General features: G+C 38.4%; 3 protein-coding genes across 13 annotated transcripts in view; 2 read left to right on the top strand and 1 right to left on the bottom strand.

Moving 5' to 3' along the window:
- Window positions 1-12,930, top strand: part of NFE2L3 (nuclear factor, erythroid 2-like 3) — a gene marked incomplete at its 5' end in the record, with an annotated part of 35,932 nt that extends 23,002 nt beyond the window's left edge. The window contains 3 exons of the mRNA XM_008588491.1: window positions 1,257-1,439; window positions 8,515-8,595; window positions 9,458-12,930. Coding sequence (XP_008586713.1) covers window positions 1,257-1,439; window positions 8,515-8,595; window positions 9,458-10,717 — 1,524 coding nt within the window. The remainder of the gene's footprint in view (window positions 1-1,256; window positions 1,440-8,514; window positions 8,596-9,457) is intronic.
- A 2,242-nt stretch (window positions 12,931-15,172) lies between these two features.
- HNRNPA2B1 (heterogeneous nuclear ribonucleoprotein A2/B1) lies at window positions 15,173-25,725 on the bottom strand. 11 transcript variants are annotated; one of them, XR_551667.1, is made up of 14 exons: window positions 25,505-25,713; window positions 22,680-22,715; window positions 22,472-22,582; window positions 22,129-22,275; window positions 21,621-21,831; window positions 21,381-21,482; window positions 21,205-21,285; window positions 20,505-20,567; window positions 18,926-19,045; window positions 18,560-18,682; window positions 17,793-17,875; window positions 16,681-16,909; window positions 16,255-16,390; window positions 15,173-15,717 (listed from the first exon to the last, which is right to left on the bottom strand). XR_551667.1 is itself a non-coding variant. In XM_008588484.1 (12 exons), the coding sequence occupies exons 1-11, from the start codon at window positions 25,508-25,510 to the stop codon at window positions 17,814-17,816; spliced, it is 1,062 nt and encodes a 353-aa protein (XP_008586706.1). In that variant the 5' UTR covers window positions 25,511-25,713; the 3' UTR covers window positions 15,173-15,717; window positions 17,793-17,813. The 11 variants fall into 11 exon arrangements, 7 of the variants coding, with proteins under 7 accessions (XP_008586706.1, XP_008586709.1, XP_008586711.1 ...); XR_551669.1 differs by having other exon boundaries at window positions 16,318-16,390; XR_551666.1 differs by lacking the exon at window positions 16,681-16,909.
- A 417-nt stretch (window positions 25,726-26,142) lies between these two features.
- Window positions 26,143-26,535, top strand: part of CBX3 (chromobox homolog 3) — a 13,615-nt gene continuing 13,222 nt past the window's right edge. Inside the window, exon 1 of the mRNA XM_008588481.1 lies at window positions 26,143-26,478. Coding sequence (XP_008586703.1) covers window positions 26,476-26,478 — 3 coding nt within the window. The 5' untranslated portion in view covers window positions 26,143-26,475. The remainder of the gene's footprint in view (window positions 26,479-26,535) is intronic.

The raw sequence follows: 26,535 nt of genomic DNA, 5'->3' as shown, positions 1-26,535 counted from the left end.
AAAAAAAATTAAGCCAATGAAGAAAGAAAAAAAAAAAAAAAAAAAAAAAAAAAAAAAAAAGATTAACATTCCTGTGGTTTGGTGGGAAAGATGGTGCTGTCTTTGAGTTAGTCTAGTGCCATGTTCCTGGAAGTCAGAAATTAAAAATAGATCCTTTGAAAGAATTTGAGAAGCCTTGATGTTAGAGGGGGGAAAATTATACAGAGAGAACTTTTAATATCATAATTGAGCACTGGCCGGTTAGCTCAGTTAGTTAGAAAATGGTGTTGATGGGCTGGCCCCGTGGCTCACTCAGGTGAGTGCAGCGCTGGGAGCGCCGAGGCCATGGGTTCAGATCCTACATAGGGATGGCCGGTCCGCTCACTGGCTGAGCATGGTGCAGACCACACCGTGCCAAGGGTTGCGATCCCCTTACCAACCGGAAAAAAAAAAAAGAAAATGGTGTTGATAAAACCCAAGTCAAGGGTTTGGACCCTCTTACTGGCCAGTCATTTACAAAAAAAAAAGTATGTGTGTATATATGCATCATAATTGAAAGTATCGGTACTCATACATACAGTACATGCCAAATGGTAACTATTAGAATGTTGAGAATTCTCTAGCCTTTTATTTCAGTCTTTTTAGTTAAAGTAAATTAAAAGGTGGAAGGATTTATCTGGATAAATAAGCATAGTTGAAAATATCTATTGAGATGTTAGATGAAGCTTTGGTGTCAACCTTTTCAAAATAAAAATATATTTGTTTTCCTGATTTTAACAGTTACAAGTCTATAAAGTGAAGTCACCTTCTTTCCCACCCTGCCCCCAACCTATCCTGCCTTCCAGAGAGAACCACAATTAATAGTTTGTAATAATACTTTTCAGATTTTTCTATAATCACTGTTTGCTTCCAACTTAGCTGTTTGATCTATTTTCAACAGAGAACTAAATAAAAACTGCCTGCTGGCAACATTGATTCCCAAATCTAATCTAATTTGCAAATATTTTTAATTCGGTGGTTTTATAAATGCATGTAATTTAAATTATGAAGATTAGAACAGTCTGTCTCAGAGTACTTAAGAAGGACAGGACATAAAACTGGCTGTTATTTCAGAATGAAACGTTTCTTTGATACTGAAATAATGAAATGCCAGTCTTAGCTTTTGACTTCTGGGTTTTCATGATCATGAAACAGGAACTTTTAACAGTTTTAAAAACTGTTTGCTTATTTGAAGAAATATGGATTTCTACTAAGCATATTTTTTGGTACTTTTATAGGAGAATGAGGTACAAAGAGATAACAAGCATGAAGCTCTGGATCACAGTTCCCAGCATGAGGAAAATGAGGAAAGGGTGTCAGCCCAGAAGGAGAAATCACTACAGCAAAATAAGGAAGGTGAAAACAAAATAGCAGAGAAACCTGACTGGGAGGCAGAAAAACCCACTGAGTCTAGAAATGAGGTAAGCATGTCAGAATATTCCAGCCTTTCCATTTTGTCTTTGATGTAGATTTTGTGGCATTGACAGTTTGTGTTAAGAATGAATTTTGCATTAAGTGTGCTTTACTATTAGCAAGTCTGACATATGAAAATACATATTTTTTAAATTGCGGTAGTAATTTGATTTATGAAGGAATCAGCCCATAGAATTTTCTCTGGTTAAACTCCATACTTCATGTGTGCATACACATACACCCCTCCACGAACCTGCTAGCAGGTTTTGCTAGTCATCATTGCCAAGGCAAGTGATAAAGAGATAGCTGGCATTCTGAATCCAGAAATCCTCAACCCACCACTTGAAGGAGCCAGGCCGTCCAGGTCTGGAAGAGCAAGCCAGAGGACCAACCCTACAAGCAAATCACCCTCATTTCCAGCTAAGGCGTGGGTTCAAATTCTTATTGTCTCCTGGTGGGCCAAACTGAACCACTGGGCATTCAGAATACTATTTTGTGCCTCTGGTGTAGAGTAAGGGCAAGGCGCAGCAGGACTACCTCCTGGGCTCCTCATTGTCTAATCACATGCTTCAGCCATGAGAAGATGTGTAGAAAGATGAACTCCCGGAGCCAGGCTGAAGAGATGGATTCTTCCTGCAGCCTGTGTTTCCCCCTTCTTTCACTTGGGCTGTACTCTGGTTTCTGCTGAACCCCGCTGAGGTCCTGCCCACAAGCCTGGCAAACAGGTGCTCCAGAGGCAGGCCTGGAGGTTCCACAGACCTTTAATCACATGGTCCTTCCTGTTGAAAGGCACACCCTTGCAGGTATTGCCCTGATGGGTCTCTCAGGACCTGCTTCAGCATGTCCCCTCCCCAGGAGGTGGGGTTTGGGACTGTGCCTTGAACATCCTTGGAGGATGGGAGAACCAGGCCTTGGCCCTTCTCAGACAGCCTGTCATCACTGTAGCCTTGATGGTGTAACTTTGTCAAAATTACTCGATTTTATAGAGTGAAATCAGAAAACAGTTTTGTTCTTTGCCTACCCACCACTCCCCTACTCCCTCTAGCCTGTTCTAACCTGTTCTAGGGGAACTAGTTCTTCCCTACACCTTGGGTGAAATCTAGGGCAGGCCCCATGACTTCTAGACAGTCAGGTAAAAAATCCCTCTGGTCGTTCCAGTGCAGCAATTAGTAATAGGAGGGTACTTCAAAAAGTTCATAGAAAGATTTATATTATCTTTTAACTTTTTCCACGAACTTTTTGAAGTACCTTTGCAATCCAGTGTAATTCTCTAAACCTCTGAACTAAAATCCCTTCCTTTTATCTTATCTGCTGCAGCCACAAGGCTTGGCTGAAGTGGAAAAGTGTGTGCATGGCCTGCTCCTTTATTTCCCCAGTTCATCCTCTCCTGCTAGTTAGGCTGCTTTCTCTGGGCCTGGGTGTGTAGGGTCATAAGAACTCAGGAAAGGTGTTACTTGACTGGCACCAACGTGACGTTATTTCCCTTGACTGTAGGATACATTTAAAATTCTTTGTCAGATGGGCACTACTTTTCCTTTCATAAGTTTTTTGGAGACCCCTGCCTTCATGGTCTCCCCCTCTAGCTGGTCCTTTAGGATTTGCTCCTGAATATTCGGTGGCATACACTTCACCTCTTCAGTGGCCCTCTCAACCAGTTGCTATCTGGCAGTGGCCCTGGAAACACCTCTTTAAACCCTTTGTTAGTCACCCTTTGTCACTACATCCCCTGCTTGGCCTCTTTTCCTTTATATTCCTCAGGCAAGAGCCAGGACACTAAGCTGCTGTGTCCCCAAACTGCAGGGAACACACACCAAGCAATTTTTTTTTTTTTTTTTTTTTTTTTTTTTTTTGTCTTTTTGTCTTTTTTTGTGACCGGCAACGGATCGCAACCCTCAGTGCCGCGCCCGGACCGGACCGGGACTGGCAACAGGATCGCAACCCTCGGTGTTGCCCCCGCCCCTCGCTCAGCCAGTGAGCGGCTGGTCTGCATGTGGGATCCGAACCCTCGGCGGGAGCGCCGCCACGCTTCCCAAGCGGTGCACTGTAGCAGTGCACCACCGGGCCGGCCCAAGTTCTAAGTGGTTTCCTTGAAGCCCTTTTTGCCATTCAGGTGAGAGGGAGGGGTAGAGAGTTCACCCCCAGGAACCTTTCCATTTTGACTCCCTAGCTTCTCCGGCTTCAATCCTTTTATAACCCTCAATTGCTGCCTAGCATTTCACTTTATTTTTTATTTATTTATTTATTTATTTTTCATGACCATGTCTACAAGAGATCGTCTAAATTCATGCTGAAATTGATTTGAACTATTTCTCTTGAAGATGCAATAGAATTAGGCTGGGCTCTGCAAGTGGCAATCTGATGTACGCTGCACATCTGCAATTTGAAGAGTGTGCAGCACATGTTATACTTGCGTGACAAGACAGGAACATTACCCAGAAGCAGCAGGATATTTTAAGAAACAAAAAAATTACTTTAAAATCATATAGATGTTGCTTGACATATCTCTATCTAGGTCAGCAATAATAGTCTTGTTTATAAAAATGCTTAAACATTATTTTAAAAACTGAATTGACATTTTCCACATCTGTACAGTATAATTGAGATAGCATGATGAAATTGAAGATTTTTTTTTTTTTTTGTCTTTTTCCGTGTCCGGCAATGGATCGCAACCCTCAGTGTTGCCCCCGTACCAGACCGGGGACCGGCAACGGGATTGCAACCCTCGGTGTTGCTCCCGCGCCTCGCTCAGCCAGTGAGCGGGAACCGGTCCGCATGTGGAATCCGAACCCTCGGGCGGGAGCGCCACCGTGCTTCGCAAGCGGCGCACTATCCAGTGCGCCACCGGGCCGGCCCTAGCATTTCACTTTAAAATGCAGAAGTATTTAGCACCTCACTGGGCTTCCCAGAAAAGCAAGAACTGCTTTCTCTACTTCTTTGACTTACCTGTAGAACAAATTCACTGCTAGACAAATAGTAGGCACTGGTTAAATATTAATGAGGAGACAGATGAAGTACGGAGCTTCCTTGGAGAGAACTTAAAATATAATTTGGTACAGGACAAAATCAATCTGTACAAAACTTTTCAGAAACACATTAATCACTCAAAACAAGGCATTTGTGCCTTAGTTCTTATCAGGCTTGGCTCCTCATTGTGTATCTCCTTGTTCACCTCCTTGTTCCTAGCCTGTATCAGTTTTGTTTAGTTAGCACTTATATCCATTTTTATGTACTGCAGATTATACATTTCTTATAGTAGCTCCAACAATATGTTCTTCTCCCTTTCATTGAGATGTTACTTAGTGGATGCTTTCACAGTATGTTGAAATAAAGAAAACAGAAATGAGCTCTCAGATGAGTGAGTCACTGACAATTCCATTTTTTCAGGTGACAATCCTGGAAGAATTCCTGAGATGATTGACATAATTTACTCATTAACAATGACTTTTTTCTAGCCCCACTGCAGGCCTGAACTTAGCCTGCAGTCTATTAATGAATAAGTACACAGTATATGCAGGTTAAGTGGTCTGAAGTCATTCGCCTCTCACTAAATAGAAATTGAGCTTATATTAATGTTAAATGTTTTAAAAGATAATCTGTTATAAACGTGTGTCCACCATGTTCTTTGAATACTCCTAGTGGTGATCTCTGTTCAACATGCAATGAATTCTTGAACTAAAATAGAACTGTGTTCATATTTTATATGAACATTAGAAAGGAGAATCATGAAAGTCTGACTTAATTTCCTGGCAATCAACTGAACAGAAAATATGGAATAAATCCTATGGATTAATTTTTTAAATGGCTGAGCTATCCATTCTCATGCAAGATCTGGACCCAGCTGAACAGAAAAAAATAAACAATTAGATTTAGAAATGGCCAAGTTTTATGAAACCAAATATCTCAAAAGTGTTCTGTATAATTTCTTAGGTGTGATAGAAAAACTGTTTCATAGTGACTTCAAACAGAATGCTTTCCACAGTTAAAATCCTCAAGTAGAAGGCACATCCCGATGAGATTCTAAAGAGAATTAAGTGAAAAGGTTTTTGGTTTTGTTTTTTGGTTTTTTTTAAGGTAAAAACCAAGGGATGTGGGGGTAGGCGGGCCAGGAACTAGCAACAACATGAAGCCATTACCACACCATTAGGATGTAAGGGAATTTTGGGAAAAATAGATCTCAGTGAGAGCTGGAATTGATGTGAGACTCAGCAGAAGCCCAACCTTCTGTCTCTTCTCCCTATCTCTTGTGGCCCTACCACCCAACCTGAGGGCTACAGAGCCTGGTTGGTAGGGGTTAGCCCCCTCAGCCCCCCATCTCCTGGGCACTAGAGAAGGGAGCAAGCACAAAAACTAATGAAGGACCAGCCCCTAATTCACTTTAAGCAGAATTGATCCTCATTCCCATACTTCTATGTTCCAAATATTTTCTGCAAATAATGGTATTTACCTACCATAAGGATTTTCACAGGGATCCACAAAAATCTGTCCTGATGTTATCCATTCTTTCTTGTAACCATCAGCAAATTTTGGTCAATGGCTGGCCAAGGACTAACAAGTCTGACTTTGGGGTCATTAACAGAATAGAACACTTCTACAAATTAAGAAATGAATAATCAATTAAAACAGGAATCTAATTGGCAAAGAAGTCCACTAAAATGTGCAATTTTCCAGTCAAAGAGGAGCAAAGAAGAAATATTATTTACCAATTTAGGTTAAAGTTAATAGTTCTATAGCATCCATAGAAATAGATACAGAAAATCTAATGTACTATGGGCCCTGAAACATGGCATCATAGAACCCAAGGTATTTGGCAGGAAAGGAAACAAAGTTATTTGTGTATACACACATACACACAATCAGACCAACTGGTCTGAATCTTCAGAAAAGAAAACCCTAAAGTAAAAAGGAGTGGGAGTGGTGCACAGCATGAGTACTTCAGTTAGGATCATGAACTCACATGTAAAGATATGTACACACCAAAAACAAATCCTGGGTAAAACATACTTTAAAACGCACAGCAGAACTCCAAAGAGAGGGAACTCTAGAGAGAGAAAAAACATAGGAGCAGCTCAGATCCAGAGTAAGATAATCAGGCACTGAAGAGCCTCAAAGAGGAATTGGAACCAGATTTCACAATTAAGGGCTCTGGTGTCCAGGAAATAGGGACTAGGACAATTCTTTTTGCCTTTTATAAGTCAGAACCGTAATAGGACCCAAAAAGCTTGATATAGTGTCTGAACCTACTCTGCCATCACAATCAGAAATCCTATGCCAAGAAAGTAAGGTATAGAAAATGATATAAATACAGGTCTTTGCAGAGAAAAATGCAAAACTGCCTCACAGTTGGTAACCCTGGATGTGTAGGATTCCTACAGAAACAGCGCCCAACAAAGATGAGCTTACCTTTTAAAAATTACAAACGACATGCAGAAATAAACAGCCATGAGTCAGCATATGCAAAAAATGTCAGGATTCACAAATTTTCTGAAAAAGACTCTAAATTTAAGGTATTAAAATTATTCAAGATGAGGGGACAGAATGTATGAGACAACAGACTATCATGAAAAAAGAGTGGATATAGAAAAGAATTTATATTCTACATATAGTCAGGATTCACAAATTTTCTGAAAAAGACTCTAAATTTAAGGTATTAAAATTATTCAAGATAAGGGGACAGAATGTATGAGACAACAGACTATCATGAAAAAAGAGTGGATATAGAAAAGAATTTATATTCTACATATAAAAAAATGTAGTCATTTTAATTAAAATTCAGTGGAAGGGGTGAATTGCAGATTGGACATGACTAAAGAAAAGTGTAAATTGTAGGCGAGATCTAAGGAAATTACCAAAAATAGACCATACAGAATGCAAAATATGAAAGAAAGATTGAGACAATGACAGAATGAGGAAACCAAAATTATTTTAGAAGTCCCAGGAGAGAGTAGCAAATATGAAAGAGAAGCAATATGAGGGTACTTCAAAAAGTTTGTGGAAAATAGAATTAAAAGTTAATATAAGTCTTTCCATGAACTTTTTAAAGTACCCTTGTATTTGAGTTTATGGCAAAATATTTCCAGAATTAAAATGAGTCCTCAGATTAAAGGAGTACACAGGGTCCCAGAGTAAATAAAAACAAATTAAGGGACTAGCAATTTAGCTCAGTTGGTTAGAACATGGTGCTGATAACACCAAGGTCCAGAGTTTGATCTCTGTACTAGCCAGTTGCCAAAAAAATAAGTTCATGGAAAGATTTGTATTAAAAAGAAAAATTAAATCCCAGACATATCAATGTGAAAAAGCAGAACATCAAAAACTAAGAAAAAAATCTTTTAAATTACCTGAGGAAAAACAGATTCACTGTAAAAAAAAAATAACACTGATAACAAACTTATCAATAGTTAATAAATACCATAAGACAGCACTGAGGGAAAACAGTAAACCTGATTACTTCTCTAGTTAACCTATCATTTAAAGACGAAGGCAAAATAATAATTTCAGGTTACAAAAACTGAAGTTTACTACTCAGATCCTCTCTAAAAAGATCAAAAGAGTTATTTCAACAAGAAAGCTAACCTCTGAAGGCAGGGATGAGATGAAGTAATGATGAGTAAGTTAGTAAAACATTTGGGTAAATGTAAAGTATTGACTGTAAAAATTACCTGTATTTTGTAGCCAACTGGGAGGGTTGGATATGGAGGGACAAAATAAGGTGCAACTAAAAATACTAGCCAAAAATTATATGGTTGATTAGAACATAGTGTTATGCCACCAGGGTCAAGGGTTTTGATCCCCATACCAGACAGCCAACAACCACCACAACTATTATATGGAAGTTGGTTAAGGCAGCAATGGTGGAGTTTGGAGTTAAAGGTCCCTGTTTAGGAAGGAAAGAGAGATACTGATTAGCTTTTGACTTTAAGTATGCATTTTAAAACAACTAAGGAACAAAATAAGTATAAAAATCCAGCAAGGAGGAAAGACCTGGTTATTCTTTAAAGATTAATAAGGCTAAAGCCCCAGGCAAACCAATTCAGTGTTCTAATTTATCTGAAGAATGATGCACCTTCCGTTATTTTTCTACAGAGACATCTAAGTGGGACAGATACATCTTTCTCTCTGGAAGACTTACTGTTGCTTTCATCACAGTCTGAAAATTCACTGGAGGTAATTGGAACCTTGGCTTTTATCCTTGCAGGAACATATCTGCACTGACCTCTAAATAAGTACAACCTTTTTACTTGGATGATAGAGCAGTTTTAAGTAATACTTATGTAATAATATCAAATACATTATTTAAGAACAGACTTGTTTACTTTTTATAGTAACACTTTAACTTTGGAGAATTAGCCAAATATGTATGCCATTCCTCCTTCCAAATAATTCCAAAGATACAATCAAATTTAGACCACTTACATTGATGCAAAATGGTAGTAAATATTTAGCAAACTTGAGGCATAGCTTTTTCTGGTAGCAATTTTCATTATAGTTGATTATGCTTAAGGGGTCTTTTAAACAACCTTTCCGCTTCACAGACTTCACAGCTTATTATCCCTGACCCTCCAGAATGTGGATTTCAATTGCCAGTAGTTTACTTATTATAAAGTAGTAAATTACAATATTATAATTTAAAACTAATAAAATGACATCAGTTTTTATACTAACCTAATCAAATTTTCTAAATTCCTAGGCTATTCAAAGAGCAATTATTTTCCCCAAGTACTCCATATTCTGATTTGGGCTCACATCACATGCTGTATTGCCTGTATTTCTTTTTTTGGCTCCTAGCTGGTATGGGGATCCAAACCCTTGACCTTGGTGTTATCAGCACCATGCTTAAACTGGGTGACTTAACCAGCCAACCCTGTTCTGCCTGTATTTTAACTAGGAAATTATTCATAGCCAACAGTATATCCCTATTAGTATAGAATTGACAAGAGTGAGATAAGTAAAGTTGTATCAGGTAATAGAACTGCTTTTGAAATGGGGTTTTGCATATTTAAAGTCTTTTTTCTTCTTCCTTTCTCAGGGCATCTCATTGGGAGATATTCCTCTTCCAGGCAGTATAAACGACGGCATGAATTCTTCAGCACACTATAATGTAAATTTTAGCCAGGCTATAAGTCACGATGTGAATCTTCATGAGGCCATGTTGCTGTGTCCCAACAATACATTTAGAAGAGATCAAATAACAAGGACTTCACAGGCACAAGAGGCATTTGTGCAGTTAAATTCTGATACCACCAATCCTGAGCAAACCCTTCCTGGAACTAATTTGACAGGATTTCTTCCTATTGATCACCAGATGAGGAATCTAACAAGCCAAGACCTATTATATGGCCTTGATGTAAACATATTTGATGAGATAAACCTTATGTCATTGGCTACTGAAGGTTTTGATCCTATGGAAGTTTCTCAGCTTTTCGAAGAACCAGATTCTGATTCTGGCCTTTCGTTAACTTCAAGTCACAATAGCACTTCTGTCACCAAGTCTAATTCTTCTCATTCTATGCATGAAGAAGGTGCTAGAGGGTATAGTAGTGACCTTGATTCTCTCTCCCATCATGACCTTCACGGGGCTGTAGGAGGCTGCTACCCAGAACCCAGTGAGCTTTGTCATGTGGCTCATAGGAATGATTCTGGTTTTCATGTGGATCTTGCATTTCAACACATACTTCATAACCACACCTATCACTTACAGCCAACTGTCCCAGAATCCACTTCTGACTCTTTTTCATGGCCTGGAAAATCACAGAAAATAAGGAGCAGGTACCTCGATGACACAGATAGAAACTTAAGCCGTGATGAACGACGTGCTAAAGCTCTGCATATCCCTTTTTCTGTGGATGAAATTGTCCACATGCCTGTTGATTCATTCAACAGCATGTTAAGCAGGTACTATCTAACAGACTTACAAGTCTCACTTATCCGTGATATCAGACGAAGAGGGAAAAATAAAGTTGCAGCTCAGAACTGCCGTAAACGCAAATTAGACATAATTTTGAATCTAGAAGATGATATATGTAACTTGCAAGCAAAGAAGGAAACCCTTGAAAGAGAGCAAGCCCAATGTAACAAAGCTGTTAACATAATGAAAGAGAAACTGCATGACCTTTATCGTGATGTTTTTAGTAGGTTACGAGATGACCAGGGTAGGCCAGTCAATCCAAACCAGTATGCTCTTCATTGCAGCCATGATGGAAGTGTTTTAATTGTACCAAAAGAACTGGGGATGTCAGGACACAAAGAAATCCAAAAGGGAAAGAGAAAAAGTGAGAGAAGAAACTGAAGGTGGACTCCACTGTATGGATACAGTAATGTTCAGGAACCTGGGAGTTGTGTTCAAGTGTTGTTATCTTTAAGTACTGCTACTTTGAATCACTGTTTTGAAGCTTATATGAACAGTTTAGGACTTCAAGATCACCCTCGTGGGGAACTCTCCTACTGCAATATATGCAAGATTCATTAATAGTTCTGTTCAAAGGATAAGGTGACATGAAAACCTGGTGACTTTATAGTAACTTTGGCAGCTTTTCTCATAAGATGGTCACTTCAAAAAGAAAACATGGGGATCTAATTAAAAATGTATTTTTTATACGACTAAAAATTTAAAGTAACCTTAACATTTTCATTTGGCTTCTTAGCACTGAAGTATGAGGGTACTTCAGAAAGTTCATGGAAAAATAGAATTAAGATAATACGAACCATACCATGAACTTTTAACTTACAAATTTTCTGTGCAAATTTTATATTATAAAAAAGTTATTCTTTTACACCGAAATTCCAAGCAAATTTACCTTATTTCAAACCCTTTAAAATATCCATTCAGGAAGAAAGGTGAACATCTAATAACATGACAGCATGGTGATAACTTTAAATTTACACAAATTGATCACTCAGGCCAAATTGAGGTCAACATAGTATGCCAAACTGATGAGAACTAAAAATGGTCAAGCTCTAAGCCAAGGAACTCCAGAGCTTTAAAGTATCAGAGTGTTAGGCCTTAATGTGCCTGAGGAAAAAGACCTAAAGTCACAGGTTTAGGCCACAGGCCTCCCCAACCAAGATTCCTGCATATAAACAGAACTTCTTAAATTACTAAACCCATAGGGTCCCTGGCAGTAGTAGTAAAGCCAGCCAGTAGGGATGGCCCCACACCCTAGATACTGAGATCTCACCAAATTCCCTACCTTGCTGTCAAAACATGAGCCCATACCAGAAGGGGGCGGGGGGAAACAGGGAAGTTAATAGAACGATTTTGCAACCAAAGAAACTAGAAACTATGGAACCACTTGAAAGATGCTTAAAAGTTTAAAATGGGCAAAAAGGTAACTATTAAATAAGAACAGGACAATAAGGGAAAAAAGGTGAGTTTGGAAGTAAACTACAGTGATCAATCCTAGAAATAATAGTACTTGAAAACTCCATTTAATGAGTTTTATTGGAACGGTAAACATGAATTTTTTGAAGATGGCTGTGACCCTCAACCAGATTATCAAGTGGGAACATCAAGATTTTAACGTGCACCTTTAGTCTAACGCTTAATTTCTGAATTATCAGGATCAAGGTGGTCAGGTATTTCTGCCACAGGAATCATTGTTTTACGATGTGGAATATCACAAGTCATAAAAATATGATCTTGGGTTACAAAAACGGTTTATACAGTTAATTTTTATAATAAAAATTTTTTCCATTTTAAGTTGGGCTACGCACTTCTTTCAAGCCCTAGGTTTTGCCAGCAAACACTGCCCTTCAATAACCAGTTTTGTTCAATAACCATTTGTTTCATCTGTTGATGGTACAAGAATTACCTGAAATGTCTTAATCTTTTGATACTTACATTGTAACTCCAGGGTACATACAGCATAATCATTTCAATCTACAATATCAACTTCTACAGTACCAATTTACTTGTAGGTTTCAAAACTGGTAAGTGTAATATTCAAACATGACTACCTATTTGTCAGATTCAGCATTCTTTGAAAACTGAAAATACCAAGGGAAAAAAATGCAGTTGGAGGAAGCTGAAATTCAAAATGTTCATGGTAACTGAAGTTTAAACTATAGTTTAAATTTGCAAGGTATTTGGGGCACTGAGACCAAAGGCCAATGAATCAGATTTACAACAGCCAGTTTCACAATGCCACGGGCTAGTTTTCTGATCCCACCCCCCCCACACACACACACTGGGATTCAGGACCCTAAACCTAAGTTGCTTACCTTACCATCACTGATATTTCAATTTTAGCAGTGGAAGAAACCCTACATCAGGATTTTAGTGTAAACTATTTACAGGAATTAAACTAATACCCAACGGTTGACTCAAATGGTCTCTAGCCAAGACCATCCTCATCACCTACATAGTTCAGTAATTTTGATCACAATACACCTAAACTGGTCTTCCATCTCAGCAAGACATGGATAAGCAATTCTTAAGAGAAACCCATCAAAACATTTAATAAGATGTAATGGTTACATTAAAAGCTAATGACTAAGATTCAATGGCTCTCCCCTTAACTTCTGATAGTGTGCCCCAGGCGTCCTTTTGGTGTGGGGCTTAAAGTCAAACCTCATTGGGAACTGGTAAGAATTAGTTAAGATATGTAACACTTCATGTATCTAGTTCATCTGTTTGTACTTGGCCTCTCGAGTGCATTTTCTAGTATGTACCTTTATCCCTCCTGAATTCAGTGGACTGGCCCAAATCTCCCACTTCACTTTGAACTGATCCCAAGTACTCTGACCTTCCTTACTTATAAGCATTAATAGTTCAAAAATGAGTTCACACCTACTATGTTGGACATCTCTTCCTAACAAACCTTTAACATTTCTGGCAGAATGCCACGTTGAACAGATGAGGCACAAGGGAGTCCAAATTGGCAACCATATGCAATCTCCAAACAGTATGTGCTTAAAATCTCGGTATTTGGTGTCCCTATTAAGGCTGGTTCCAATAGGATGTTAGAATTCTGACTTTCTTAAACACACCTTAAATAGCTTGGGTCAGTGTCCCCCAACCCCTGCTCCTTAAGAGTTAAATTTGCTCAGGTAATCCATTCACTTCACTGGCTTGTTACCCCCAACCATTTCCCCCTACCCCCCACGTTAACTTGCAATAATATTAACATAGTGGTTAGTATAAGGCATATCAACCGTCTGAGTACCTAAGTTCCAAGTGAACTGTTGCTTCTAAAAAATAAGGAAAGCCAAGAATTTACTTCCAGGTGTCCTGATTGTTTTCTACCTTCTGCAAAGGAACATACCTGTACTTTTGAACTACCAACTTAATCAGTAACAAAGCAACACTTGATTCTTCTAAAGTCTACCTAAATTAACTCAGCATTTAATACTTGAGTCCAGTAGGAGTTAGATTTTCAGGCCAACTTAAGTTGTACTCATCTGCCAAACTGGGCTATCAAAAACCATACACAGGATAAAGATCCAGTTTCACAAAAATGAGCAATATAAGATCAGCACTCCTGAGAGGTAGCCAGCAGCTCCACTGATGGTCCCCAATTTATCTAGCCTCTTGGTAATCATACCAGTGAGAACCCTCTCATGTTGTGTGACAATTAGAATGCAAGATGGTGTGATTTCTCAAGTTTGGCTATATTTTTTTTAGCTTCTTCCTTCTTCTCTTGGGTTATTCATTCTGGTGAAGATAACAGTCATTAAGTTTTTCAGCCATGTTAGTATGCTCTTTCCCACGCGAATTCTCCGACCCCAGTAATTTTCTGATTGCCACTTAGAGCTTGAGCCAGAATCACACAGCTAAGCTGCTCCCAATTAGAGACCCACATGCTGAAGAGTTTACCGTTACTCTAAACATTTACGTAATGTGTTATGCATCAATCAATAAGGGTTAGGCTTCAGAAATAAAAATTTAACAATGCCCTATATAAAATTATTTCTTTTCAGGACAGTGCCTGAGGTTATACCAAAACTACCTTAAATTTCAATTCCTAAAACTCAAAATACCACACAAGAAAAATGCCTGAAAATCCAACATTAGGTACTGTATGTTTTAGTAAACCCTCATCTTGACTAGCTAGTTCATTTTGCCCTGTTACCTAATTTGTTCCCTGTTATTTGGATATTCCCTTGAGCTTGTTGGTTTTAAGAGTTGGGTATTTTGAGGTTGTGTATCATACCATTACTTCTTCAAAGTTCAACTTCTTTGTAGAGCCATTTTTTTTTAAGCCTTCAAAATTAATCATTTTCCTAATAAACTTGAAGCCAAGTATTCTGACAAGTATATAGTTGATAACAGATGCAGCTTTTTCAAACAGAAAACAGCTCCATAATACCTTTAACCACTTCTACCTTCACTTACCTGCTAAGATACTTCATATTATCAAAACCGAAAGAAATTTTATTTAAAACAAGTCAATTAACTTTGCCCTTGTCATTTTTTTTTTTTGACTTCCAATTCAGGTAAATGTCCAAGTCCCTGTTAAATTTTTTGAGCCAACTGCCCAGGGATGTTATTAAATTTTATCCACAAAGTTTAGCCCTTTAAAAAGACGACCACTGATACTGGTTTACTAAGTGTATAATGTAATAGAACTAACTGACATTTGACAAACTAGTATGACATATTTTACATCTCAAGTACCCTGCACAGCCAGTTAATTTAGATCACTCTAGCTAAAATCCATAATTCCAAAACGCCACCAGCAATGTTAAACATACAAGATAAAGCCAGAAAATTGTAGCAGTATTCAAACGCTGAATATACAGTGCATAAATCATAGCCTTTTATTAGGGACAGCCAATAATGTCCACAATGCTTTCCTCATTTGTCTATTAATACTGAAAAATAAATGGAAATATGCATATAGCTTTGTGAAATTGCTTTAAAAATTTAGGGGATGTCAACCTTTTAGACAACTGAAATGTTTATAGAACAAGATTCACACATTTTATGTGTAAACATTACACCAAGTATTTGGATACAAAAGTATTTATTTTATAAACTTTATATTTAAAATAGAACTCTAATCTGTCTACTAACAAAACCTAATTTAAAACATGATACATTTATCTCTCTAGCTGACTTGATGTTACTGCTTTACAAACAACACTCATTTTGTAGTTGTTTTATATCAAGAACCTGTACTAAATGAAGTCTGTTTTTTTCTCAAAAAAACATTTCCCTTTCATATTAAGAGTGCTTTTTAAAATGAAGGCACCAACAAGAACTACTTTCAGATGGTACAGAATTTCTTATTTCTTGAAGACTCTGTGGTTGACCACTTCTTCATTAGTTACCTGCAGCAAGACACCTTCCTGCCAAAGGAAAAAAAAAGTATCTGAAGAAGTTTATCATGTTTGTCCAAAGAACCTAAATAACTTCAGTGGTGGTCTTAAGATCAAAGAAGACTCACTGGTGCATATAGTAGAATAAGCCCTGAATACCACATTCCTGAAAAGGCAATAAAGCCAGGCAATTAAACACTGATATTTAGTTTAAGAAATGAATTTCAGCAGACAACCTACATATCTCTGTAGGGTAGGACATTCGGCAAGAACTACCACATTTAAACCCATTTATTTAATACTGGATACATATAAGACTTAAGAGTAGTGTCTTCTACATTATACGTATAAACTATAATCTGAAAATATTCAACCATTTTGCCCTGCCTTTTCTTTTAGCCTCATCCTGATAAGCATGTAAAGCTAGAACCATAAATACAACAAAATGTCTTTAATAAGAATCCCTAGGTTCACTCAAAATGCTTGATCCAAGAAATGTGAATACACAAGGGTGTAACGGTGGGAAATCTCATGATTTATTGAGGTTGCAGCCTAACTTTTACCTACCATTTTACTACCAACACCACTGAAGGAACCAAGAAAAGCTTTATTAATGATCACTTGGCTTGCCTCAGCTGTTGAAATGAAGCACTTTACAGTCTTTGTGGCAGCAGAATATACTTGTCCATGGTTCATATCAATGCTAAAATTCCAGCAGGGAAAAAAATGATAAGTTAAGCACCTGAATCTTCATGACAGGGGAGGGGGAGGGAAAGAAGGAAAAAAAAGGAAAAACAACCAAAATAATTAAAGTAAATGACAGATTGGAAAACAGGGTTTATAAAATTATTCTCTTGAGTTTATAAATGATTAAACTCAATTTATAGCTATGTTAAACTACAATAAGAACCACTATACTGAAAGATCATTGAAGAGTATTAGTTTATCTTTTAGGGAGGAAAATTAAGAAAGGAAAAGTAAATAAGATCTTACCTAAAGAAGTTTAACTGAAGCTTAGAACTACTTTGCTCTACACCCTCAGCTTTCGTTGGCATCCTTATAAACTACTGTAGTTAAAGCTTTGTAGAAACAGCACAGTTTTTTAAGACTGGCTGAACTTAGTAGCCGTCAAGAGTTCTCTTGTACTAGACCTGTGTCCCTGAAGAGTACCTCGCTGGGGTTATTTCCTTTCCTTGCATTGAAGAAGCAGCATCTAAAAGATCTAAAAAGGTGTTTCTCCTTGCAGAGATATCCCTTAAGTTATCTAGATAATTTAATCCTGATGAATTGCAGACAACACACTTATATCTGACCAGCATTTATCTTACAACAAACATAACAACAGCTTTGCAATAGACCTTAATTATACTACCCACTCCTTAACTTATTTAAAATAAAAAGTCTATAATTACACAATTTCCTTTAGAATTATTTTATTAAATCATAAATGTACAACAGCTTCTTAACTCTACACACGCACTTAAATTTTTTAAAGGAAAAACGTTATGTCTTATTACACCATGATCCTGGCTAATAGCTTTTCAAAACTTTGAGAAAAATCTTAAAAAAGGTTTCACATGTCACCTGAAACTTACAAATTTAACATTATCAAAGAAGGAATGCTTCTACACTCTTACAAAGACCACTAGAAAGAAACAACAATTAAAAAGCTAAGAAACTGTCTCAAAGGCATTTTTTTCTTTTCTTTTTTTCTTTTTCTTTTTTTTTTTTTTTTTTACAATCCTTCCTCCACAGTAAGGTAATGTTATTAAATAATCCAATCCATTCACAAAATGGCTCTCTGCATCTGCTCTGGTGTCTTCTGCCATATCACTGCATATTTATGCATGACTGAGATAAGAGTTTCCTTAACATTGTTATTTCGATAACCTGAAGCTGTTCTGTTACCTCTGGGCTCTCATCCTCTCCTATTTATACAGTGAAGCCTGTTTCAACAGAAGTAAAGAGTAAAAAAAAAAATAGGTTATGAAATTATCCATCTAACCAGATTTTAAGGAAAGATTAACATGATCCTAAAAAGCTTTTACTCCTGCAGCTATGTCTCCCAAAATAATAATAATTGTAAAACTCAAAAAGCTACTTACCCATGGCAAGTAGGAAGAAGCTCAATATCGGCTCCTCCCACCATAACCCCCACTTCCTCCACTGCCTCCTGGACCATAGTTTCCTAGAGTGTTGGAACAAGAAAAAACAAACTACTTTAACTTCCCATAATCAGCCTGATACTATAGTTGATTCCATTTTACAATGGATTCATCCAGTCTTTAAAACAAGACCATAACCCTGTGTTACAGTTAACCAAAATATTTGGGAGATGAATTACCCAGGTTCACATTTCTATTTTGATCTTCTAACTTTAGAACATTTTACTGATGCCGCTATTTTAAAGGGCCCTTTTACCATCATTTAAGTCAGTAAGGGATTTTAAGAGTATATTCAAAGCACAAGAGACATAAGAAATCCAGTCCTGTGAAAACTTTCTCAGGAATAAGCCAAACTATGGTTTGAATAAAGGTTTAGTATTAGGTAACTTTCAAAGAGGCTTATACAAATTCATACCACTTTTGAGTAAAACAATAACCCCCACCAGAAATATCTAAACTACTTTCCTCAGACCACATTATTTCATACCATTGAATACTCCAACTCTACCATCCCAATCCTTAATCTTGTAATTGTTTGTACAGAAATACTTCTGGAGATTTCTGCAGAATTTATTTTAGTAATACTATATGATAGAAGCATTACGCAAATATAAACTAACACACTTAATATATCTTCCCTTAAGTCATAAAAGACTAATCCTTTAATCACAAAAATCTGAGGAACCAAATTTTTAGTTATAAATTACCTCCACCATATGGTCCCCCCATGTTCCTGCTACCACCAAAGTTTCCACTTTTCATTGGACCATAGTTAGAAGGTTGCTGATTATAATTTCCAAAATCATTATAATTTCCACTTCCATAATTTCCTGTAAAAAAAATTGGAATACTAGCACAGTGGACCTCAGAACAATACAAACATTAAACCACTGATACATGCTAAGTATTTAGAACAAAGCTCCCACAAACACAAATCAGAACAAATGCAAAACACCTATCTATAATTTTTTAAAGGTATCTAAGTGACAACATTGAAATAAAAAATTTCAAATGTTAAAACTCATGAATTCCAATCCAAATTCCCACATAAAGGTTACAGGTGAATTTATTACCTCCTCCATAGTTGTCATAACCACCTCCGTAGCCCCCACCCTGGTTGCCATATCCAGGTCCTCCACCACCATATCCTCCTCTTCCTCCTCCATAACCAGGGCTACCTCCAAAATTGCCACCTATTATAAAATAAGTCTTTAAGTAATTACTTAGTATTTTTAATACCACTTAAACTGTCTTATCTCACCCACTTCCAGCTTTCCAAACATTTATAAGTGAAATATTCATTCTATAAAATCTGTAGTTCTAGAATAGTGTCAAAGATGGAATACCTACCCTTGGTAAACATTTGGGGACTGGGGTAACATATCCACAGCCAACCAGATAAAACCATTTATACAGACTTAAAATACCTATAATGCCACAGTTCTCCCCTAAAGTTCAAGACATTAAGGGTCCCCTCCTGAAATACTATATGTGTACCTCGGGTAAAGGTTGTGGAGGCAGACGACTGCCGTGGGCTACTGGGAGAAAGTATAAGAACCTCCTACTAGTCCAAAAGATTAAGTTCTCAACTCATGTTTCCTATGGATTATCATGTCTCTTACCTAAAGTATAAGCAAGCTTATTTACCCCCTCCTGAGTAGAAATAGGGGGAGAATCAGAAATTAGCAAACTCATGTAATTCAATGCTTCTTAAAACTAATAGAGTAAGTCTCAAATTACTTGAGGAACTCAGCAATCTCCAATTAAAATTTGAATTTCAGGGCCGGCCCGGGGGCGCACTCGGTAGAGTGCGGCGCTTGGGAGCGCGGTGGCGCTCCCACTGAGGGTTCGGATCCCATATAGAGACCGGTCTGCTCACTGGTTGAGCGCGGTGCAGGCGCGACACCGAGGGTTGCGATCCCGTTACCGGTCACGAAAAAAGACAAAAAGGAAAAAAAAAATTTGAATTTCAAAGTGAAGTCGGAAGTGAGATATATACAGGAATAACTTAGTCATGCCTAATGAGTGGCAAAATCAGAAATCAGTACTATTGCTAGCTCATAGTTTTAAATATCCCTTTCTTATTAGGAAATCTGTCAGCAAGTTACCAGTCTTTATTCCAATTAACACATCTAATTTATCACTTGACATATAACGGTGGCTCACAGCCTTATGTGTAGCACACAGTTGCATATTTTGGAGAAGTTCCTTAGGTGACCTATGGGGAAGTTATTCAAGGAGACCCAGTAGCTAGGTTAAGGGCTAAGACAACACAATTGCTCTTACATGTACTGCCCTTATGTGTTGATTTCGGCCAAATCCAGTATTCTGTAACTTTTCAGAAAATCGAAGTGCATAAAATACCACACCTAGGTTCAATTCTTTTGCTTCAGAAACAACAGGATACAGTGATGGCATCTTTAAAATCTCATTTAAAATCCATCCGTGATTATGCACTCTATTAATACCTACAAGCATACACTTTCCTTAAGCTATAAAACTAAGATGCAAACTATAAAAGGCCAAATTATATTATCACCTAAAACGTTATAAAATTTAAGACATTACAAGATTTAATGTAGAAATTCAACTTGACAACACACAATGTGATTAAATCATGGTCACAAAAACCAAAATGTGGAAAAAACTGACCTCCAGGTCCTCCTCCATACCCATTATATCCATCCCCAAATCCACGTCCACTTCCATATCCATCTGTTAAGGGTCAAAAAAGATGATTATTATACCCTGTTCACCCTATTCGATTTTTGTTACCCATTTCCTCTACATTGTTAGTACCTCAGGATAATAAATTAGAAACTTTATGACTAGTGTTACTGGGTTTATTCATAAAATAGATGAGAGTATGTAATTAAATTTCATTATCAAGGTAACAACCTAACTTAGGCAAGCCTCAATTTAAGAGAGTCCATTCATTTATCCATAGGAATAACATGGGACAGGGTTCAAGGCTTTTCTGTTGGCAACTTATTATATTAATCCAGATAAATACAACTGAAGCCTAAAACAAAAATTCCAGCAGTTATAGACAATTTTAACTCTATAAGCAAATCCCCTATGACATTTTCAAACTCATTTAAAAATGCCTCATTTTTAAGACTGTTTGCAAGGTCATTTTAACTTTTTTCAAAAACAAAAGATCTGAAATTGATTATCCACTATTACCTCTTGCTTGGCCAAAATCAAAAGAGCTCACCACCATGTTTTAAGAAGTCTTAGTGACAAAACTTTTTAGGTTAGGGCAGATTTCCCCATTAGAATTCAAAACCTAATCATAATATTTTGTTCATCAAGCTCATTCACCCTCCAAACATTTAGAACTTGAATTTACCAGATCCTCCTCTAAAGTTACTTCCCGGGCCTGGTCCAAAATTGCCGCCGCCACCACGTGAATCTCCAAAACCAAAATTGCCTACAATAAATGGCCTAGTTAGTAGCAAACACTGATAAAAAAAAAAAAAAAAAGAAAGAAAGAAAAAGAAAAGAAAAAAATAGAATTAAAGTTACCTCCTCTTCCACTCCTAGAACTTTGGACTTCCTGCATTTCTTGTCTAGACAAAGCCTTTCTTACTTCTGCATTATGACCATTGATGGTATGGTATTTCTGCACTGGAATGAAAAATTTAGACACCATTAAACCAACTCTAACAGTAAACAACTTAAAATGTTTACCTTTTAATAAAGTTGTAGATGTTAACATACCCAAAATTTATGAAAGAGCCATACATCTAGTGCCTAGACACTTACATACAATTTTATCCACAGGATCATGGTCATCAAAAGTAACAAAGCCAAAGCCTCTTTTCTTTCCAGACTGCCTATCAGTAATTATCTCAATGGTATCAATTTTTCCATATTCCTCGAAGTAATCTCTAAGGTGATGTTCCTCAGTATCTTCTTTAATTCCACCAACGAACAGCTTCTTCACAGTTACATGAGCCCCCGGTTTCCCAGACTCCTAAAACAGTGGGGGAGAAAAAATCATTCTAACATAAGAACTACAACCACAAATGAAAGCACACATCTTTGTACCATATGGCTTTTATCTACCCTATGATAAAACACTAGGTAAAGCAATAACTTATGAAGAGCCTAGTCTTTTGAAAAATAAGCTTAAAGAGAAAAAAAACAACACAGCTTTAATAAGAATAAGAATCTTGAGCTAAAACCCAGTTCTTTCAAAAATTACATTCTAACCTTCAGTTTGACAGCAGTTTCTTCATGTTTATTGCACAAAGAAGTTATGTTTTCTTACCTCTCTTGCTACAGCACGTTTTGGCTCAACCACTCTCCCATCAATTGAATGAGGTCTTGCAGCCATGGCAGCGTCAACCTCAGCCATGGATGAGAAAGTTACAAAACCGAATCCTCTTGATCTTTTGCTTGCAGGATCCCTCATTACCTTTAAAACCAAAGGGGAAACTTCAGCATTCACTCTCATTATTTGTGCTATAAACTAGGAACATCAACAGGTTTTTTTTTCTTTTTTTCACTGTAAGTACTCATTTATCTTTTGCATGAATCATTTGTTTTAAACAGAGAAGTCAAACAGTCAAAAGGGGCTAGTATCTGTAGTCAGAATTCCATAGCTAACATACCACACAGTCTGTAAGTTTTCCCCATTGCTCGTAGTAGTTCCTCAAACTTTCTTCTGTGGTTTCAAAGCTCAAGCCACCAATAAAGAGCTTACGGAACTGTTCCTTTTCTCTCTGCAAAGGAAAACACCATTTCAATTTTTATTTATATTTTCTCTTTGTATGCAGGAAATTAAATTCTTAAATATGAGGTGACCTGCTGGCAGAGTACCTTTTTCCTCTCCAAAGGAACAGTTTCTAAAGTTTTCTGGGGGGGAAAAAAAAAACTTACATCAAATTTAAACCATATGTTAAACTGCATATTAGCTGTGTTACACCAAAAAAATTGCTTCAGCTGAACTATACAAGTTTCAAAGTCATTAATGCTTGATCTAAATTTACTTAACAGTTTAGTATCACTTAATTTTTAAAAACTCTTGAGAAAGGAACAAATCTATTCAGTGGTCAATGAAGGGTTATGAAAGGATTCAATCAAAATTTTCATTCAACCCTGTATCTTAAAAACACAGAAATTAACTTACTCAATTCAGATTTTTCTTAATATAAAAAATAACTATCAGTTCCTTATTAATGACCCAAAATTTACCATTTATTTCAGGATTTAATACATGAATAGTGAGATTTATTTTCCCTTAACAGCCCCCTCCGGTGGTGATTCTAAGTATCTCAACCAAAAAGAAAAAATTATTAAGGCAAATATGGTTAAGTTTCTCCACGTAACTTCTCTTGATTGCGAAAAATTTCATACATTCAATTTATGCATAAAAATAAGCTTAAAATTAATATGACCAGTAGCATCTAAAGCTTAAATAGTTTAACATACTGATTTTTTTTTTTTTGGTGAGTACTCCTATCCTATATTCAGTATTTAGGCGACAATACTAAACTGGATTGCTACTCAGTTAACAACCAACCATATGCACAGTAAAATACATTCACCTGCAGTAATCTCACATTTCAAAAACCACAACAAATGTTTCATATTATAACACTACACTTATTTCCCAATATCAAAAGCTCGGGCTTACTGGATTTAGCGGCCATCTGGCAAACCACACAAGTGCCTCAAATTTTACAAGTAAAAAAAAAAAAAAATCTGAGCTGAAATCTTTTAATATCTGCAAATCACCAAGCAAATATGCTGCATTAACAGCATTTTATTTGGGACCGTCATGGAAGAATCATTTAACCTGGCTTACAAATAAACTAGGTTAAAAAAATTTTTCAGCCCATAAACTAGAACAGGTCATAATATCTAGGACCAATTGCTATGAATAATATAAACTAAACGTCAAATGGAATCTTCAATGCATGAAATAATGTTGTTCCTTAGCAATCAACATTACTGTTCTCAACCCACAGTTCTACAGAAGTCTCGTCCATGCATATTCTCCCAACTGTTCAAAAAACAGTGGTAAGAGCCAACTCAGTCAGATTCTTTTCCTGCACACTGTTTTTGGGATTCTCAAAGTTAAAAAAAGAACAAAAATAGCCAAATTAGCTCCTAGGAGACATCCAAAACAGCCTTTTATAATTGTGATTTGGCAAGATTAATATATTTAGATTTTTCAGCTATTTCTTATTTATTCTAAATGTTGTCAGCAAATAGGTCTCTCTAAACCCAAATAAATTATGGAAATAAAGTACATCTACAATTCTTACAAATCACTAACAAAAAGCAGAAACTCATTACTTACCTCACATTTTCCAAACTTACCCGATGTCCACTATCGATTTATAAACAAAGTTATTTTATAAGCGTGCTTAGGGTCAAAGAAAATAACCCGGTAGACCCCCTTCGCTTGAGACCTTATGCTTATCAATGTAATGATCAACCATGATTGCAAGCGTAAATGAAAAAAGCAAGTGACAAGGTTCAAATACATAGCGGCCCAGGCCAAAAACACTTTTGCATATAGCAATACACGCATTAAAAGACTGAGCCATGTTTTAACCAAATTATAAGTAAAGGTAAACTCATTTCAATTTCACTTCCTCACAATTTCTGGCTTACCATTTACAAGGATCGGTAGTTTTACCCAGTACAGATTAAAGTTCCCAGTAGAAATACTTAAAATAAGAATATCCCTAACCCCAAAATAATCTTTCCTCACTGCCACGCTTGTAATCGGTACTAATACGATGGCTCCCAATTTCTTTCCTTCTAGGTTCCTGCGATTCAACTGCTTTTTTTAATCACTGCAGACCTATGAAAACCGTTACTCAAAGAAATTAGAACTTGAGAACAAAATGGTTTATTTGTAATGTGGCTCTCGTTAAAATCGGCCCAACGCCCTACGTTGTTATACCTTCTCTCAAACCGAGCCAGCAAGCCCTGTAATGGCCCCCCCTCCCCCGTGTGGCTTCTGAACGCAATGGCGCCATTTCATCGAGGGGAAGACAGAGAGCCTTTAATGAGGTGCGCAGGACTCTAAAGATGCAAGCTCCCAAAACACTCGAAATCCACCTCCAAACGATATGAAAACAGCCCGAGAAGAAAGAGAAAGAGTTAACCACTTCTATGCTTTCACAGAGAGATCAAACGAGGAGGACTGAGAGAGTTAAAAGAAAAACGCTGCGAGGAAGGAGAGAGAGGAAAATGGCGGCCGCCAAATCCGGTTCCCGGGAAGGGGGGAGGGGAAGCGCCGCAGACTCGCTCACGAGGACCCCATTCCCGCCGAAACCCTCAAACGCGGAGACGCCGGGCCCCCAGATAAGCATTCTTTTAAAGGGGAATAAAAATTCCCGCCTCCGAGCCCCCGTTTCGCTAAAGCGGGGCTACGTCAGCCAAGTGAAAGTTCCCCATCCCCCATCCCCAGTGAAAGGAAATGGCGCCGGGAGGCTGAGGGTGGGGAAGGCATTTGTACGATCAGGCCTCCGCTAACGACCCCTCTCAAAAATATCTCAAGACCAACCGCTACTGAAGAGGCCCAATTTCTTGCCGCTGTCCCATAGAGGCGGCTGGCCGGCTTCCACCGAGGCGCCATAGGCCGCGCCATGCCCTTTCCAATAACTCATTGATATCAAACCCGTTACCTCCATCGCGGACTCAGTCGCTTCAGCCCGATTTCCCGCAGCCGAGCGAGATGAGAGAGATCTCCGCGGACGAACACGAACCGGACTCGTCCTGGCGCTGTAGTGAGAACTGCCGCTGCTCGAGAAACAACACCGACAGAAGAACCTCCACCCGGGTCCCGGCGCTGCTGCTACTGCCGCTAGAGCCTCTGCCGCCTCTTTTCTAGAACCTTCCCCCCCGACCAACGCGTCTTCTCCTACGTCAGAGCGTTGCGTAAACGTCCTAACCGCCGCCAATGGCGGGAAGGCTCTACGACCACCCTACGCCAAGTGCGTACCTTTCCCCCTTGCGGCCAGCGATAGCGCTTGACGTCAGTTGCGTAAATGGGCTCAGTGAATTGCGGAAGGCTCGAGGACTGCGTGCAACTCCCTCTTGGAATTGGGTCCAGGCCCCGCCTTAGCGCAGGCAGGTGAGAAACGGTCGCGCAGTTTGAAATTAACGCTGTCGGGAGGAGCTTAATCCCCCGGCCAGAAGCCCGGCCCCCTCAACCCGGGAGGTGGTCCTAACTTCTAAACCTGTGATAATCCACCCCCCATTTTATATTCTCAGTACATTAAAATCTGTAGCCTTCCCCTCCGTTTCGCCTCCCCCAGCACAGAGGACTATCTCGGCCCCTCCCGGAAACACCCGAAGGGACTTCTAGTTAACAAATTACAGTTCGCGCTGCACCGACCTAACCCTGGGCAACGTCTCTGGGGCTGACCCTCGAGTTTAGGAGAGGTCTTTCCAGAGGGTGGTCCGAGAGGAGCACTCGTTCTTAGTTTCCCACTTGCCCCGACCCCCGGGCGCGAGGAAGTGGGCGGAGTCCGGTTTTGGCGCCAGCCAAGGCTGCTACGAAGCAGAAAAGCCTCCGCCGAGAGGACGCTGGTCTCCACCCTCTCCCCTCCTTCCCTCTCCCTCCCCTCGCGGGGCACCCGACGCCACGCCGCGAATGGTAAGTGCCGCAGCACCCACCCCCCCGGGCCCCGCGTTCCCGCCGGGCGCGCGCCCG

The sequence above is a fragment of the Galeopterus variegatus genome, unplaced genomic scaffold (assembly GCF_000696425.1).
Source record: "Galeopterus variegatus unplaced genomic scaffold, G_variegatus-3.0.2 Scaffold4861, whole genome shotgun sequence".
Classification (NCBI taxonomy): domain Eukaryota; kingdom Metazoa; phylum Chordata; class Mammalia; order Dermoptera; family Cynocephalidae; genus Galeopterus; species Galeopterus variegatus.
This window is presented reverse-complemented; position numbering and strand designations above follow the sequence as displayed.

Excerpts from the sequence above, each read along its gene's own strand:
- HNRNPA2B1 (XM_008588484.1), bottom strand. Across the intron at positions 21,483-21,620 it reads TCCTGTGGATAAAATTGTAT|TGCAGAAATACCATACCATC; the intron begins GTAAGTGTCTAG and ends TTTTCATTCCAG. Across the intron at positions 17,876-18,559 it reads GGGGGGACCATATGGTGGAG|GAAACTATGGTCCAGGAGGC; the intron begins GTAATTTATAAC and ends CCAACACTCTAG.